The following is a 19,279-nucleotide window of genomic DNA, read 5'->3' on the forward strand; positions in this document are numbered from 1 at the left end:
CCAAACTGTCATGGAGAACACACATCCTGACCGGGATCGAACTCACGACCTCTTGATCCATAGATCTGCGCTCATTAAATAAAGCACACCCCTTGGAATCAAAATGTCAACAGTACTACTGATGGTACAGTGTTGTAAAGTGGTGGTGAGGAAAGTAAGATCTAATTTTAACAGACACATTCTTATAATTCAAACTAAGATTCTGTTGACAAACTCAATAAGGAATATAGAAAATTTCTTTTTCATTTTCAAAAGGAACAAATGAGCCGTGCCATGAGAAAACCAACATAGTGGCTTTGTGACCAGCATGGATCCAGACCAGCCTGCGCATCCGCGCAGTCTGGTCAGGATCCATGCTGTTTGCTTTCAAAGCCTAATGGAATTAGAGAAACTAATAGCGAACAGCATGGATCCTGACCAGACTGCGCGGATGCGCAGGCTGGTCTGAATCCAAGCTGGTCGCAAACCCACTATGTTGGTTTTTCCATGGCACGGCTCAAATACATTTTCTTCTTAAAAAAATATTATAATAGTAGATACACACCATTTTTCTGTTGTCGAAGAACTTGTACGAGTACCGGGTCTATACTGGAAGGCACCCCTGCTGATGATGCTAGCTCACTAACCATCTACAACATACAATTAACATCCTGTTATTTTCTCAAAATAACTTTCATATGGCTATGACATGAACATGTCAGGATCCCAACCATTGACACTATAAGTAAGAATTCCATCTAAAAACTACAGAAGTTCTAAATTTCTACAGCTGAGATTTAAAGAAAAGAATTCTTGTTATTGTTTTTGTACCCACAAAAATATGCAGTAGATGAAAAAATACAAAAATGTGATAAACTATAAATAGCAATTTTTACATAATTTAATACTGTCATGCTGCGACACTAATAAGAAAGTTGTCTGGGACAGAGACCTGGATTAAGGGTTATAAAACTGAGTTTACAGACCAGTCTAAGAATGTAGACTTGCCATTGGTCAGTTTTACTTGAGATCTGAATAAACCAATCAGGAGTTAAAGTTCTGAGACTGGTCTCCAAACTATTGTGTTATATAATCTTGGTCCAGATGACCTGGTACCAAAAAGCTCGACTCCAACAAGTCTATTATAATTTAGGAAAGAAACCAAGTACCAAAAGCAAAACTGACTGGTCTACTGTTCTAACATTTTGCTCTGACAGGTCTACTATTCTAACATTTTGCTCTGATGTAAAAAGCTGTCAGCCTGCAGGTAAAGGGACAGCAACCATTAAGCAACAAATTGTTTCACCACTGGAACAAACAGTCAAACCTGCACACCATGAGGCAAAAGCAAACCTATACCACATTAACAAGAGGGCCACAATGGCTCTATATTGCTAACCTGACTCAAACAAGTACATGATTTCTTGGTTGAGGACCTCCGCACAATGTTATATGTCAAATATCTATGCTTTAAGTCCTAAGGTTTTAGACAGGACAACAAGTGTCCCCTTAAGTGGGACCAATTTTACCTTAGGGTAAAAGAAGTGAACTCCAGGACAGGACCAAGTTAAACTCTAGTGGAATGACTTGAAAAACAAGAGGGCCATGATGGCCCTAAATCGCTCACCTGTTTTCACTGCACTTGAGGACAAGAAGGTCCTCAGAAAAGATATCTAAGTCCAAAGGACAGGAACAACAAAGGGAAGAAATTTAACCAAAAAGTAAAAAAAATTCTTACAAGGTATAGATATGTCAAAATACACCTAAAAATTGGAGGTACCATCCATGTTGTACCACAGAAAACTGGTCTTGGTTTTTCCCTAATGCCAATAATAAAAAAGTTACTAAAAATTAGCTATTTATAGTAACGGAAAAGGGAAGTAATTAAAAAAAAAATATTGTAAGTGAACAAAAGAAGGATCTGCCAAATAAATCTGTTGACATAAATGAAATTTCAGATCAGTATCTTCATTAGTTATGGAGATATACCCATTTTAATTTGAAATAAAGGGAGGTAATTTGACATAAAATCAGTCCATAGTTATCTACTCTGATTGTCTCAGTCCAACTAATAACAATAATGAAATTTTAAATAAGTCCTGTAAGTACTTACTTATATAAATCCATTTTGATTACAATCAGGGGAGGTAATCAGATATAAAATAACTCTGGAACCTACGATTGGATCTGATTTGTCATGGAATCCAAGATTTATTGTTGTTGAAGATATTTGGAAGTTTGTATCAAATAAAACCATAAATGAAGTCTCTATATGGCTGCAAAAGCCAAAATAGCCGATTTTGGACCTTTAAGGGACCATAACTCTGGAACCCATAATGGAATCTGGCCAGTTGAAGAAAGGAAGCAAGGTCTTCTGGTGATACAAGTTGTGTGCAAGTTTGGTTAAAATCAAACCATAAATGAAGCTGCTATTGTGCAGACAAGGTCAAAATAGCTAATTTTGGCCCTTTCAGGGGCCATAACTCTGGAACCCATTACGGGATCTGGCCGGTTCAAGAAAGGAACTGAGATCTTATGGTGACACAAGTTTTGTGCAAGTTTGATTAAATTTAAATCATAAATGAAGCTGCTATTGTGCAGACAAGGTCAAATTAGCTAATTCTGGCCCTTTCAGGGGCCATCACTCTGGAACCCATAATGGAATCTCGCCAGTTCAAGAAAGGAACCAAGATCTTATGGTGATACAAGTTGTGTGCAAGTTTGGTTAAAATAAAATCATAAATGAAGCTGCTATTGTGCAGACAAGGTCAAAATAGCTAATTCTGGCCCTTTCAGGGGCCATAACTCTGGAACCCATAATGGAATCTGGCCAGTTCAAGAAAGGAACCAAGATCTTATGGTGATACAAGTTGTGTGCCAGTTTGGTAAAAATCAAATCATAAATAAAGCTGCTATTGTGCAGACAAGGTCAAAATAGATAATTTTGGCCCTTTCAGGGGCCATAACTCTGGAACCCATAATGGGATCTGGCCAGTTCAAGAAAGAAACCCAGATCTTATGGTGATACAAGTTGTGTGCAAGTTTGGTTAAAATAAAATCATAAACGAAACCACTATCGTGCAGACACAAAATTGTTGACGCACGGACGCACGCACGGACGACGGACGACGGACGAAGGGTGATCACAAAAGCTCACCTTGTCACTATGTGACAGGTGAGCTAAAAATGGCAGAGGAACACTACACAATGCTAAAAGTCAAATATTTATTAATAAGTTCTTGGCTTTGTGGTTTTAGAAAAGAAGATTTATAAAGCTTTTCTTACGTAAGTCTAAGTAAAACAAGTGAATCTCCAGCAAGGCCAGTTTCAAACCTAGGGGCATGATTTGAAATAATCTGATATAGGTTCACTACAGACAATGCTTTTTTAACAACTGGTAGGTGACCATGCAAGGAACATCCAAGCCAAGTTTTCATTAATCTCCACCAAACGGTTTCAAAGGAGATGCTGTTTGAAGAAATGTGTAGTGGAGCTGGTGAGTGAACACAATAGCTGAGCCTGAGCACGAGCTAATAAAACTAGTACACCAGTTTTTCCATTGATAAATCTTTTATTTTTTTCATGAAGTGGCATTTACAGAAGGAAAGTGTAAGGCTATTTCTATTAATCACGTTTATATACTTCGATATTCACTAAATTTTACCTGCCTTTTGTGTAGGATTGACCTTAATACACTTGTGTTACAGCATATTATAATACAGTCATCAGTTTTGTTTTGAAAAGTAAACTGACTCAAACATGATGATCATCATTCTGTATGTAAAGGACATTCACTCTCACAACTACTTCAGATTCATTTTCTTAAATTAAGAATTAAAAATTCTGAAGCATTTTAATTTCAAACTGCACTAAACCTGTTTTTTTTAACTAACTATTAAAATTTAAACTTTTATCACTGTTAAGTTCAATGGCATGCAATACTATGATTATAGAATAATGTCATCTTTTATGTACATAAATACAAATCTTCTTTATATTGTAATGTGTTTTTCATGTTAATACCACTCTATTCTTTTAAGTAAAGGCCCTACTGTGAAGATGCTGTTTGCTGGTCAAGATTTCAGCCTGCAGCAACATTAAGTACAAATTTAAAAGAATCTTAGTATCATTATATGGACAGTTTCTGACTCAATTATCAAAACTACTTACTTGAGATTAACTTTACACTAGAATCTAAGACAAAGAATTTTAATTACATGGCCAGCTGCAATAACTTCATTAGCTCTGATACAGAATAAAGTCAAAGTGGTCCATAATGACAATTGGCATTTTCCGTTCGTCTACGTATCCTCTGTATGCAATCCTGACATTCTTAAGTTGTTATGAAAAAGCAATTTCTGCTATGGCCAAAGGATATCAAACAGCATACAATGATACATAATTCATTACTGAATGGAAATTGCTGATCGTAATTATGGGCCCATTATCTTAATGAACTAATTACATATCAGCTGGACAGAGAGAGAGTTCTTACAACTCAATGACTGCTTCCTTGACTTTTTACATGGGTTATAAAACTGCATTTGGAGACCAGTCTAAAACAGGTTATTTGAGAGCACAAACTTGAAATTAACCAATGGGAAGACTGGTCTCTAAATTCGGTTTTGTATCTTTGGAGTAAGTGCTCCTATGGCATAAATAAGGACTTCTTAGCCTGTTCCTGTTTTTAAACAAAATTCTGTATTATCTTTCAGCTGTGATCTTCAATTTTTAACCAGTACCAATGTGTTCTCAAACCAAAACAGACAACAGTATAAATTTACTAAAATGACCTTAGATATAGTGCTATTTGTCAATTGCTAACTGTATAGTAGGCAATATTCTTGATGGTTTTATTCTCTCTAAAATTCAACATTAATGCTATACAGGAATTCAAAATGTTAATGAATATTAATCTGCATAATGTCCTTAACCTTTAGACTGCTAAATTTCTAACATGGACTGGTCCATATTTCAATTCAAGCAATACAATTTATCATTCAAAGGGGTGTTCACTGAAAATTCACTGACTGGATAGCGAACAGTGCAGAACATGATCTTGGTCTGCACTGGTTTCAAAGGCAGAATCACTTGCCACCAGCAGGCTAAAGGTTAAACACAAACTTTAACACTAACCTTTCACAAATTCTAAGGATTTGAACCATGAAATAGCTAAATAAATGAGCTGTGCCATGAGAAAACCAACATAGTGGCTTTGTGACGAGCATGGATTCAGACCATCTGCGCAGTCTGGTCAGGATCCATCCTGTTCACTTTCAAAGTCTATTGCAATTAGAGAAACCATTAGCGAACAGCATGGATCCTGACCAGACTGCGCGGATGCGCAGGCTGGTCTGGATCCATGCTGGTCGCAAAGCCACTATGTTGGTTTTCTCATGACGCGGCTCCAATTACAGTCTGTGCTAAAATTACCCAATCTTCAGTCTAATAAACTGAACTCACAGCCTTTTTATCATTTTTGAGAAGTTCTTTCTGATATTCTTCATCTTAACAGATTAGCACTTGAATATGGAGTTAGTGAATGCCTTGTTTTGTTTAATTCTAGTCTAAAACTTCCTTTCTGCAACAGGAAATATCCATCAGTTCTATTTTGCTTACTGGAGGCCAATGATTGTAATACTATATACCTACATCTTGCTATGATCTGATAAAATCTGATATTTTCACACATGTAATACATGTAGTTCACTATACCTAAAGCTGGCAGTAGTCTGTATGTTAAGAAATTCGTATTATAATACTCGCCACAACTTGTGAGACATAAAGGGGAATGTTAAAACATTTTCATGAGTATTAATTTTCTCAAATACAGTAAGCAAATATAGCGAAATAAAACCCTCATGAAAATTTCTGGCTTTACAGTATTATTATGATTGTTTACAATAAGAATATTTACATTACAGTTGACTCTTCAATTTTTCATGTCTACCCAATACAATGGATATTTCCTTTTATAGTATCAGAACAACAACGAACAACATGAAATGGGTATATATCTAGCATGTATCATACCTTTGAATAAACGATGAGCCAAGGGAGGTAAATAATGACAAACACACTCAATAATGTACCAATGGAGGTAATTACTGACAAACTGAACAATGATCCAAGGGAGGTAATAAAATAACAAAATTTGGTTTTAGCCAATGATCAAAATGCAGGACATATCTGACTAAAGTAGCCAATATAACAGGATTAAGTAAATAACTGTTTAAACCAATCAAAGTTTTTAATTTGTTAAATTCTACTCTAGAACTCTAGGCTCTTAAGACTTTACTTAGACTACTAAGTGACAAGTGACCCTCCCCCCACAATGCCCTTGCCTATGACCTTAACCATACAGACCAGATATCAGGCTTAACATTTGTGTAAAGTTTCAGTGGAATCCCTCAAATAGTTTAACATTTATAGTCAAGACAGGTAGTGTTTCAGACTGTACACAAACTCGTGCTCACTTGAGCATTGCCCGAGCACCAGGGGTAACCCAAGCAATTCATAAGATCTCTAGCTCTTTCCCTTTTATTTTCTATATTTGGTTTGCTGGAAATATTGGATAACTTGAGCATTTTGCCAATCCCCATGATAATTTGAGTGATTCATATTTTACTGTAACTAAGAAATTCTCAGACGGACAGCGTAAATACTGAATGCCATAACATGTCTCTGCCTTACACAGCCCATTTTGTTTTCTGAAAATCTTATAATTTATACTCTGGCTCATGCATTTACAATTCAAAGGTATGACAACTAAAAAACACACAAATCTTCATTTTCTCGGGAGAACTTAGCACAACGTCTAAACAAAACGCCTAACCTTGCTGCGTATAGTTGAATGCTGTTTAGAAAGAAACATATCAGAATGAAACAGACTATAAATTATAATGAAACAGACTATAGACTATAATGAAACAGACTATAGACTATAATGAAACATTGAAACAGGCTAAAGATTTAAACATAAATGAGATTGATAAATCAAGATTCAGTATTTAAGAGAATAGAAACTATCTAAGGAGAGAAATTTCAAATTCAAGAGTTTTAAGATTTAACTTGCTTTGAAAATAAAACTTGAAGAAAATCTGTAATAAACAGCACAAAAACATTGTCCAGTAAAGAAAAACGTCAATCTTCAGAGGTGCAAGCAGGCGAAGACAGTTGTATCTCAAAAGACTATCTCTCACATGTATCCATGTAAAACAAAGATACATTACAGCAATTTGTACTCATTATTCCTTAAATTTCATTAAGCATTTTACATTCTAGTTGATTTTCTATCATACATTAAACTTACCATAGAATCTTTTGACTTTGGAACATAGTGGTGTATATCCCTAATGGAGGCAACCAAGAATGGTACTCTGTCTTCCAGCACCTGTAACAGAAATACATGGATACCTGTAACTTGTTATCAATAATTAATGATCTAAGGAATCATATATTTCATCTTTTTCAGAAGATAAATAGGCCTATTATCTAAATCAACTGGACAAGGTTTTTAAAAAGAGGGGAATACACGGATAGGGAGAGCATTTTCGCTACTAGTACCACTGCAAAATATTAGGAGTGCCATTATGGCCAGAAGGCACATCCCAACCATTACTTAATCTTTTCATTAAATATTGAAATCGCAAATGACATCAATGTCAGTTTTTGTTTGTTTGTTTTGGGTTTAACGCCGTTTTTCAACAGTATTTCAGTCATGTAACGGCGGGCAGTTAACCTAACCAGTGTTCCTGGATTCTGTACCAGTACAAACCTGTTCTCCGCAAGTAACTGCCAACTTCCCCACATGAATCAGAGGTGGAGGACTAATGATATCAGACACAATGTCGTTCATCAAATAGTCACGGAGAACATACGCCCCGCCCGAGGATCGAACTCGCGACCCCGTGATCCGTAGACCAACGCTCTTACCTATTGAGCTAAGCGGGCGGGCGACATCAATGTCAGAGTACCATATTTTGGTGTGTATAGGTCGCGGTAATGTATAGTCCGCATCTAATTTTTGCTCTGGAAATGGTCGGAAAATTTAACTTCTAGCGTTTTAGTCGCAGTTAAATTTCGGATTTTTTCCCCAGCAATATTTAATATTTACCGGCAAAAAAGTTATGGCGGCGGCCATATTGATGCCGCGGACTGAATTATTATCAGATCCTGATTGGTCGAAATCGGACAGTGTTATTTTCGTTCCCAACCGTTCCGTACCAAAGTAGTATCGGTAACAGACTACATCAAAGAAAAGCGGCTTTTTGACACTAATTGGCAGCAGACGGTTTGCGTTTACATTCTGTTATCATGTACCGTAGATACCCATGTATAATGCGCAGTTTTTTGACCCCCGGGACCACCCCCGAATCGTGGGTGCGCATAATACACAGGTATAGACAATTTTCCAACTTCAAAACAAGTTTGTTACCGATGTTCGCCATTTTGGTAAAGGGAAACTACTCCCGCGCTTACTGTCTCCGCTAAAATCTAAGATTGCCGTTACGTTCCGTAAAAGATCGAATTGTTTATTTTTTTTTCAAACAAAATTAATTTCATATAAATTTAAAAGTATTTTGACGAAAGAAATGTTTATAAATCACAAAAATTATGTTACTAATTAAAGATCGAGAATTACCTTTAACCGAGATCAAACTGTGAACAACATAATTGACACGAGGTGACACGTTGATTGCCGGTAATTACTGGCTTTATGATCGTGACAAAAAGACTATCACACCTTTTGTTATCAGTTTAAATTGAGAAGCTTATGTCATTTTGAAAGATACCATTCCGAAATATTGAATCAGCTGCTATTTATTTATTCAAAATAGTGAATTAAAAAAGGTAAAACAACAAATATAACAATAATTTACTGGTTTTATTTTCGAGAAAACAAAAATCGATAGTACCGTGAGACCGATGCTGCTCTCCGCCGTGGAGATAAAATTTATTACCGGTGTCGATGTAAACTCTACTTTCGTTTTCCATCCACCTCAAAATTGACCAAATTTTTTTTTTTTTTTTTTTTTTTTTTTTTTTCCCCAGGATTTTGAACTAAGATCGGGGGTGCGCATTATACACGGGTGCGCATTATACACGGGTATCTACGGTAAGTTTAAGTGTGAATTGTTTGCACAGCAATTATAACACCTTTCCGTGTCATGTAATTAACCGCGTTCTTTTGATTCTGAGTAAAAAGATTTACAAAATATCTCTTTTTGGATTTTTTTCTTTTATTTAAAAATCGAAAGTAAAAAATTATCTTTTACGTTTTTTAATACGCTAAGAATTAGTATAAACAATGTTTGGAATGGAGGACGGATCTGTCCGGATTTTATCCAACCCGGAGTACATGTCAATGGCGTCCAGTAAAACGAAAGTAGAAACAAACGTAATTCAGACTGCAAAAACATCTTTGAATTAAAGTCATTCATAATTTTAATAGTCTGTATGGGTTATTTACGATATATTTTATTGAAAGTAACCGCTACTGGTTGAAAAGCCGCCGATATTGATATTTTTTTATCCATTTTGTTCGTTCGTAACAGATGCACGTAATTTTGCGAGAGCTACAGTCAGAAAATTGGCCCGAAAAAAAAACTGCTGGCAATGTTCTGTCGTATAGGTCGCAGGAACTTTTTCAGGCAGCAAAATGGGTAGAAAAAGTGCGACCTATACGCACCAAAATATGGTACACAGTTGTTCCGGTTACTTTTTGCCACTTGATACTCACTGTGCCATTACCTGCCTCTCAGGAGCTGTACCATGGTTTATGATAAATATATTTAATATATCTACATTTTCAGACAAGGCTGTTAAAACAATTTCACTGCAACCATATAGGAGGAAAAAGTTTAAAAATCTATTTGTTGCATCAACATACTGTACCTACAGGTATTTTAAAAGTTTACTATATTTGAAATTAGCAATATGTAAAATATATAGAATATCAATAGTAATAATAACACATTCACAAGGTTTTATTTTCATGAATACAGACAGTATAGCAAAAATATAACTCACCAAAATGTCTTATTTACAGATTGCATTTGCCAATAAGTTTTTTAAGCAGTTTATTACATATGCATTTGAAATGCATTATCACGTACTTCAATGGATTACAAGTCTCTACTTATGTGTTACTTGATCAACAAACTTTGTTACAATGCATAGAACAAGAGCTGTCTCGACTATTCGAAGAACTGATTGAAGAATGGGGTCAAAATATTTCCACCAATATTCAGACAAAAGAAACAAGCAAATTCGATGAATTGGTATCCCCCGCCGAAAGGGTTTGTGGTGAGGAATGGCAAAAAATATATCCAGCAAAAAGTTAAGGATGTTAATAAGAAGCAAATAATTTCATTAGTCAAAATCAATTTAACAGAAAACGAATGTTTAATTAAAGAGTACATAATAAATGTATGATACTTTGATCCTGACTAAAGAATTTATTTTGAATGGGATATGCTTACTGTAATTAGCTTAGCTTTCAAAATTAAATGCAGTTAATTGAGCTTGAAGTTTAACTGGAACGAAATATTGTCTTTGAGTGGTTTGGCACCAGGTGTTGCTGTTTAACATGTACATTTTTGTACATTTGAACTTAAAAGAACAGATGTCCTTAAGAGAACACAAGTAAGATATCTTGAACATGGCTGAGGGCAAGGTTTGTGCAGTCACAACCTAACATGTTGAAGGTTTGAACATTTAAAAAAAAAAGTGAATGGAAATATATATATGTATATATATAGATATATGTATATATTTATTTTTTTAGGGGGGTGGGGTGCGGGGGAATGGCAGAGGAAACAAAATTTCACATGTTGATTACAAATATTGATGGAAAATTAAAAATGAAAAAAAAAAAGAGGTGAAGTTGGGATGAATGGGAATGAAACAAGAGCTGTCACAGGAGACAGCGTGCTCGACTATTTCGATGCTGGATAGTGAAACTGGGCATATCTGAGGAAACTAGAGCTATCACTGGAGTGTTTAATGACTCCAATTGTGGATGAAGATATTGCACAATAGCCTGAGTCTATGTCAAAAATATCAACTTAAAGTAATGAGAGGTAAAGATAAAATATATCAAAACACTATATAAGTATATCCTAAGCAAAAAGGGGCATAATTCATTAAATATTGGTGCCAGAGTTATGCAGCTTGTGTCATATAGTGTGGGTGATGATGTTGAACAAATGTTTTAAGTTTGAATCAAATCCATTCAGTTATAACAAAGACAGAGTGAAAGTGCATCAAAACTTTAACCTAAAATTCTAAGTAAAAAGGGGGAATAATTAATAAAAGATTGGTGCCAGAGTTATGCACCTTGCATCATATGATAAGGGTAATGATGTTGAACAATTGTTTAAGTTTGAATCAGATCCATTCAGTAATAACAGAGATAGAGTGAAAGTGCACCAAAACTTTAACCTGAAATTCTAAGTAAAAAGGGGAATAATTCATGAAAAATTGTGCCAGAGTTATGCATCTTGTGTCATATGATGTGGGTGATGATGTTGAACAACTATTTTAAGTTTGAATCAAATCCATTCAGTAATAACAGAGGTAGAGTGAAAGTGCACCAAACTTTAACCTGAAATTCTAAGTAAAAAGGGGGAATAATTCATGAAAAAATGGTGCCAGAGTTATGCACCTTGTGTCATATGATGTGGGTGATGATGCTGAACAACTATTTCAAGTTTGAATCAAATCCATTCAGTAATAACAGAGGTAGAGTGAAAGTGCACCAAAACTTTAACCTGAAATTCTAAGTAAAAAGGGGGAATAATTCATGAAAAAATGGTGCCAGAGTTATGCACCTTGTGTCATATGATGTGGGTGATGATGCTGAACAACTATTTTAAGTTTGAATCAAATCCATTCAGTAATAACAGAGGTAGAGTGAAAGTGCACCAAAACTTTAATCTGAAATTCTAAGTAAAAAGGGGGGATAATTCATGAAATATTGGTTCCAGAGTTATGGCCCTTATGTCAGATGATGTGGATGATGATGAGGAATAAGTATTTCAAGTCTGAATCAAATCCATCAAGTAATTACAGAGATAAGTTGAAAAAAGAGAAAGTGCACCAAAACTTTAACCAAGGTGGGGACGTGGAAAGACGGCGACGGCGACGGCGATGCCGACGCTGGGGCGAGTAGGATAGCTCTCCTTATACTTCGTATAGTCGAGCTAAAAAATAAAAAAAAATTTTGAGAGGGGGGAGGGGTTGTACAAAAGAAATCTGTACGAAATTCTGTGTGCACAACCATATTATAGTGCTCTAAATTCTGTTAAAAGTTTCATAGTTCATGGTCAAACGTATCAAAAGTTATGATGCAGAAATTGCCATATCTATAGATCTATAGTACCCTATATAGTAACACTAGAAACTTCTAAGGGCCATAACTCTGGTGTTACTTGGGCAATCTGTCTGAAACTTGATGGGCCCCATAACCTCATAGTGGTGAACATGTATATGAAGTTTGTTTGAAAAAAATCTAAAATAAGGAATGACTTTTTTTTTGTTGGGGGGGGGGGGGGGGGGGGTTTGGTCGGGGGATTGGGAGTGGGAGGGGTGTGATCAAGGTAAGGGGGTGACCAGCAACTTCACATGTTTACAATAAATGTTCATGGAAAAGAATGAAAGAAATTTAATGAAATTCTACCAAATGATAAGTTTGTTATGTACAAATATGTGGATTTTTATACAATTAAAGGGCAATAACTCTTAATTTACAAATAAACCCAAACGAAATTGTGTGTATACAACCACATTATGGTGATCTAAATTCTGTTTAAGTTTCATAGTTCTAGGTCAAATATATCAAAAGTTATGATGCAGAAATTGCCATATTTATAGTACCCTATAAAGTTAACACTAGAAACTTCTAAGGGCCACAACTCTGGTGTTACTTGGGCAATCTGACTGAAACTTGACGGGCCGCAAGAACTCATAGTGGTGAACATGTACATGAAGTTTTAAATAAATATTCCCAACCACTTCCTAGATATGGCATCGGACGGACGGACGGACGGAAAGACTGACAACGCCAAAACTATATCCCTCCGACTTTCGTCTGGGGATAATAAATAGATTAGACAAACAATGTTCCTGTATTTCTTGGATTTCGATAAGACTTGCACTAAATGGGAATGTAGGAACCAATTTTAAAGTCCAAAAAGGGCCATAATTCAATCAAAATAGTTATGTACTCTTGTCTACAGATGGAAATTATGATGATAAACAAGTGTTCAAAGTTTAAAAGCCATATGTCAAATAGCTTTGACAAAATGTGGACTTGTATGAAAACAGAACCAATTTCAAAGTCCAAAAAGGGCCATAATTCAGCCAAAATAGATGACAAGAGTTATGAACTCTTTCCAACAGATAGAGACTATTATACTAAACAAGTGATAAAAGTTTCAAAGCCATATGTCAAACACATTACACAAAATATGAACTGGTACGAAAAACTTAACCAAGATTTCTAAGTCAAAAGGGGCCATAATTCAGCCAAAATCCTTGATGGAGTTATGTACTCTTGCCTATAACTGGACATGGTGATGGTAAACAGGCGTTGAAAGTTTCAAAGCTTTATCTCAAAAGACTTTGTCAAAATATGAACTGGTACGAAAAACTTAACCATGATTTCTAAGTCAAAAGGGGCCATAATTCAGCCAAAATCCTTGATGGAGTTATGTGCTCTTGCCTATAACTGGCCATGGTGATGGTAAACAAGTGTTGAAAGTTTCAAAGCTTTATCTCAAAAGACTTTGTCAAAATGTGGACTGGTACGAAAAACTTTACCAAGGTGTGACGCTGACACCGACGCCATGGTGAGTAGGATAGCTCTACTTATTCTTCGAATAGTCAAGCTAAAAATTATAAATGATAAACTTACATCATTAAGCGCTTCCTGTGCAAGACTTCTGAATGACAGTAACACTCCAACAATTGTCATACGTAACAACACACTGTCAACATCTGTAAGTATATATAGAACAATTTGGATCAATTTTTGTAAGTTTATACATGCAAATTTTGATCATGATCTTTAAGAATATACACATCAGTATTGATCAATTTCTATACACATATCGAGGGTTCAACGCAATAAGGGCGTATCTACATATGATTATTATATGCAGATACGCCCTTATTGCATTGAACCCTCGATATACATATCAATTTTATATATGAATTTTTATGTTCTAAATAACAATGAAATGAGGTCAATATTAAAGATATAGAAGAATCAGCAGAACATAAACTAGAAGGAAACAAAAACTGTATGATTAGAAATAGTGAATAACAAAATGCCTCCACGATAACATAAATAGAAAAATTATGGTTTGAAAATTAAAGACAAAATATTCAGTCTTTGTTAACAACAAGGGCACTTCTAGATGGTCAATGGTCAATGCCTCTTTATCATTCAATCATTCTCATTTTGAAAGTTGCATTAGTAGTAACAAATTATCAATTTATCAAACTTTAACATTTTAATACACTCATACTGTATTTTAACCAAAAACCAGGGTGCAAGTTTGGAGAGCAGTCTCAGAAAGGACACTTGCCATTGGTCAAGTTTCAAATCTGAAATTATAATCGGCCAATCAGATGCTTGTGTTTTCAGACTGGTCTCCAAACTTGTTTTTCAAACAGAAAACCAGGGTTATCACACTACTACTGGCCAATGGAACTAACGGGGGCCCAAAATTTTCAAGCAGTTTGAGGTCTAAGAATAAAAGAAACAAAAATAAAGCTAGAAAATGTTTGCAACTACAATAAGTTTGTTTAGCCCAAAATTTGTAAGTGCCTTGGTATTCTAGCGATGCCAAGAAAATGTATCCAAATTCAAGCGTTCCTTGGTTTGCTTTGTACTTTTGCTATATTCAATAAAAAGCAAAAAATATAATAAAAACAGATAAGAGCAAATTAGAACAAAACTTGCAGGAAAATGAAAATAAACAAAATAAATATAAAAAGCATACAAACGAGAAAAAACATTTAACTGCTCAAAGGTTTACCAAACATATGTAACATGAGAACATAAATTTTTTCACCTTTTTTGTTGGGAAACTAATTACTTGATGTACTGTGCCAAAATACAAATACAGGAACAGAAAAAAATGTTTGAAATTTTGTTTATAAATTTTAGGGACAAGAAAATTTTTTTTTTTACAAAATTTGGGAGCGTTCTAAGATTTAGGGTGTCCTAACATTTAGGGAAAATATGATATTACCAATATCAAAGGAGTTTATGAGAAAATCAAAATTTTGGTGACATTTTTCAAACAAAAAAAATCATATAAGTTCCAACAGATTTAAAAGGAACTTCTTGCAGATATGAATTTACTAATTTTCTATGATAATTCAATTTTTAGACAGTAACATTGATACTAAGCTTTATCAATTAACACAAGAGCTGCCATTTCTTTATTGTATACTTTACCTTTCCACTACCACACCCAGGTCTTTTTTTCTATGTTATCCATTTTAATGACATTACAAACGTGTAGTACCTAATTTGCTTTTCTTTTAACCATGCAGAAATAAGTGCTTTGTGTGATGGACCCTAAACTCTTTAATTCTTGTCGGAAATATTGTTAGATTTAGTCCTAAAATCAACCAGTTTTTTCTTAAGCACTGCTGAAACAAACCTAATGAACTATAAAACTAAATAACTTTAAATCATTCAAATAAAAAAGAAAATAAATAAGCTTAAAAACAATTATATACATCTTCCAGATGTATTAACTAAAAGGAATAGTGTATTTATCTAGCCTATGTTAATTTTCCATTCAGCATGTACAATGAAATTTTCTGCATACAGTATAGGAGGTCAAACAGCTAAATTCTGGTCCATGTAAAAATTCAACAAGCTAACAGAAATTTTAGATATATTTGAGCAGCTGATATTTTCTATGATGTTAAAAATGTTTCTTTTGCTAATATTTTGTTCAGAAAAAAATGCACAAATGAAGATTTACATCTAAAAAGAACACATTTCACTATTTAGTAGTAAACCTTAATTTCAGCCATATTTTAATGTAAACAAGTAACTTTCGTAACTCCTGAAACTTCTGCATCTTTATCAATAATATCAGACTGTACAAAGAAATAATGTCAGATATGAGCTGTTTGGTTAAGTCCCCAAAATTTCATAATTGCTTCTTGTGACCCTGACACTCACCAGTCGTGTTAGTCTTTGTGCCTAAAAATAACCAGTTGCTATGACTACCTATATGTCAAATGTCAAGAATGGAGTTGGAACAGAGAAACATATGTCTACTGTAGTTACGTGGTTAGTCCAGTGATTCTAGTGACGAGAATATACAACAGTTCCAGACAAGCACTACTAGAGTATCAATGATTATACTGTAGAGAGTATAAACTTAACTGAATGTATCTTCATAAAATCAGGCTGTTATAATGTGTAGCCATCCTTGATATATCTGCGCACCTTGACCATCTCCTTTATGCACTGTCTCAATATTGTTAGGACAATGCATATACCTACACTGTGGTATGTTTGTATAAACATTAAATTAACAAAGAGTGGACTCAGTGGTTCCGTGGTAACACTGTCTGACTACAAAACCAGAGCTCGTGCTCCTAAATCTAACAATTACAAACATCGGGACAGGATTCCTGTGTATGGGTGCTTACACCTGGCATGCTAGAGAACACAGGAAGCTTCTGGAATCAGAGTTTCTTCTATATCATACACTATCCTCCCACTGAAAATTTCTCCAAATTAAATAAGTGTTCAGTGTTGCTCGGGGACTTGAGAGGTGTTGCACATTTCAATATCTCTCATGAACAGACACAATCAAACCAAGCCTACTATTATTTTAATTGTGTTCCTTGCTTCCGAAGGATCTTTTTACAGACTTTCTTTCCAACTCCTTTCTTGAAACTAAATTCTTTCTTAGAAAAGTACAGTTCTAATACTAAGCCTATAGATAAATAATAAAAGTAATTACAGTTTAGATATTTAAATATATATAATAAATAGAATGTTCTTAGCGGTCATAAACATAACTTAGAAAAAAAAAAATTTGCAGGTTTTTCGCTACCATGTTAGTATTTTAAGATTATATCTAAAACCAGTCACACCCATAAGTCTCCCTCTCCTCCACCCCTTTCAACTTCCCCTACACTTCAGGAAGTGTCTGAATAAATCAAAAGCCTTGTAGATAAGGGCCTAGTGACTAAAGTTGGCAACCTTAACCACCTAGCCACGGAGGCCCTGAAGAGTAGACTCCATAGTATCATTGCAATGCAAGGTTTTAGTAAAATATATCAGAGTGAGAATTAGTTTCCAGACTTTGAGCAAACTATCATGAGGGTGTGGCCTCTATCTGTCTCCAGTAAGAGATAAACATCTATTTACAGTCAGTCTATGGGAAATGTGATTACTGACAGCTAGCAAACAAACATCTGCAAATGCTCTCTGTTTTATTCAAAAGACATAAAAGTTTATTCTAACATGACTTGATTGCTTTTGTCGACTGAATGGAGAAGGGATTAAAGTGTTGTATATTCTGCAATAAACAACGAGTTTGATGTAGTTTGATACGCCATTATGACGTAAAGTTTTCAGGTTTATTACAATGTTTTGAATGTAGATCAGCATACATGTTGTGTATCTTTTATGAAATTTCATGACCATGTTAGAATGAAAATAATCAGAACTTTCTTTGTGATTTACCATCTTATATACCACAGTTCACTGTCTAGATGCTTAGATATTTAACCATATGGGCTAACAGCCACATACTTAATCCCTGCCTATCTAAACTGTGACTGTGGTACAGAAGTTGATAAACCACAAAAAGACCTTGAGTATTTAAAAGACAGGATAAGTGATTCTTTTTCAATGACCAGGTCCTTCTTTACCTGTGACTTGTCACTTTTAAAAAAAGTATCTCTTGTTCATTTGTTACTGATGACAGAGAACATGACATTTGCCTTCAGAAAATAATTTTCCAATTACTTAATTGTAGGATACTTTTAAATATCCCACACAGAAAGTATTTCTTTAAAATTCAATGCCAAAGCAAAATTTTAATGAAGTCACTTTTCTGAATAAAAGGACTTGGTTATTTATAGAATGATTTTCTTCTTTCTGAAAATCTTCAAGGGGAAGTAACTGAAATCTGTACAGCGTACTAAATGTTTACTCACTGACTAACTTCCTGAAGAGCTCCCTCATGATCTCTGGTTTATCAAAACTGGTCCTTAACTGGGCTAATATCTCCTTATTTGCAACTACAAGTTTCTGAAAAGCAAAATGTGGGTTTCATTATAACAAAATATTAAACAAATATCCTCTAGAATTACTTTACAACAAAGGGAAGCAAGTACGCTTAGTATATTCTATTTATCACATGTCTGACATTGTGTGAGTGAAACAGCACCGAGTAATATATCTGGTACTACACTAATGTACATTTTGAAGTTGACATTGTTTCAAATATTACAGATGTTGGTCTAATTAACTTGGTCAGATAAAGAGATAAAGAAAAATGGAATTTTGATAAGCTAACATATGACAGAAAGAATATTTACATTAAATTTTGTGTCTTTCCACACTGAATTTGTTAAACTTGTTAGATAAGATAAATGCTTGACAGAACCTTGCTCTCATGAATCACATTTGCAACAGCATAGAAACAAGTAGTCAAATGCCAGTCCTTGACCCTTAAGACACATCACTGCTACTCCTGTTTCTCCAAATGGAGCTTTACCATTGGTCAGAAGCATCCAATCAGATGTTAGCATTTTGCGACTGGTCTCCAGTTTTATAACCCTGGAGCCTGGTATCTACAATATGAGCTTACCTTTAACTCATCCACTTGGTTAGCCACATGAAACATCAGTTTCTCTCCCATATACTTCATACCATAGGGTCCTATCAATTCTGCAAGGGCTTTCAATTCTACAAATAATGTATCTGTGGTCATATAGTAAATACAACTGACTGTCATGACAGATAAAACCAATACTTTTACACATGGTAAATAATGACAACAGCAAAAATTGTTTAACCCGTATGAATTCATATTAATTACTGCCACAAATATCATGGAATGACACTGTGTATTTTTTTTTTTCTAGATATTGCATTAAATTTAACTTGTGATAAGGCAGACACTTGCTAATCTGGGAGTACCTCTTTAGAGCAAGTAGCCAAGAATTCACATACAAACCTGCACATGAAGACAATTTGTGGAATTAAATGTTTGCTGAGCTTATTTGTTACAATGAAGTTGTA

General features: G+C 34.7%; 1 protein-coding gene across 1 annotated transcript in view; it reads right to left on the bottom strand.

Moving 5' to 3' along the window:
• The window catches only part of LOC123536645 (membrane-associated protein Hem-like), a 48,311-nt gene that overhangs the window by 3,265 nt on the left and 25,767 nt on the right, over positions 1-19,279 (bottom strand). Inside the window, exons 16-22 of the mRNA XM_053529230.1 lie at positions 18,846-18,943; positions 18,190-18,283; positions 16,193-16,213; positions 13,898-13,980; positions 7,292-7,372; positions 6,815-6,835; positions 545-629 (exon numbers count right to left, since the gene is read on the bottom strand). Coding sequence (XP_053385205.1) covers positions 545-629; positions 6,815-6,835; positions 7,292-7,372; positions 13,898-13,980; positions 16,193-16,213; positions 18,190-18,283; positions 18,846-18,943 — 483 coding nt within the window. The remainder of the gene's footprint in view (positions 1-544; positions 630-6,814; positions 6,836-7,291; positions 7,373-13,897; positions 13,981-16,192; positions 16,214-18,189; positions 18,284-18,845; positions 18,944-19,279) is intronic.

This window comes from Mercenaria mercenaria, chromosome 17, assembly GCF_021730395.1.
Source record: "Mercenaria mercenaria strain notata chromosome 17, MADL_Memer_1, whole genome shotgun sequence".
Lineage (NCBI taxonomy): Eukaryota > Metazoa > Mollusca > Bivalvia > Venerida > Veneridae > Mercenaria > Mercenaria mercenaria.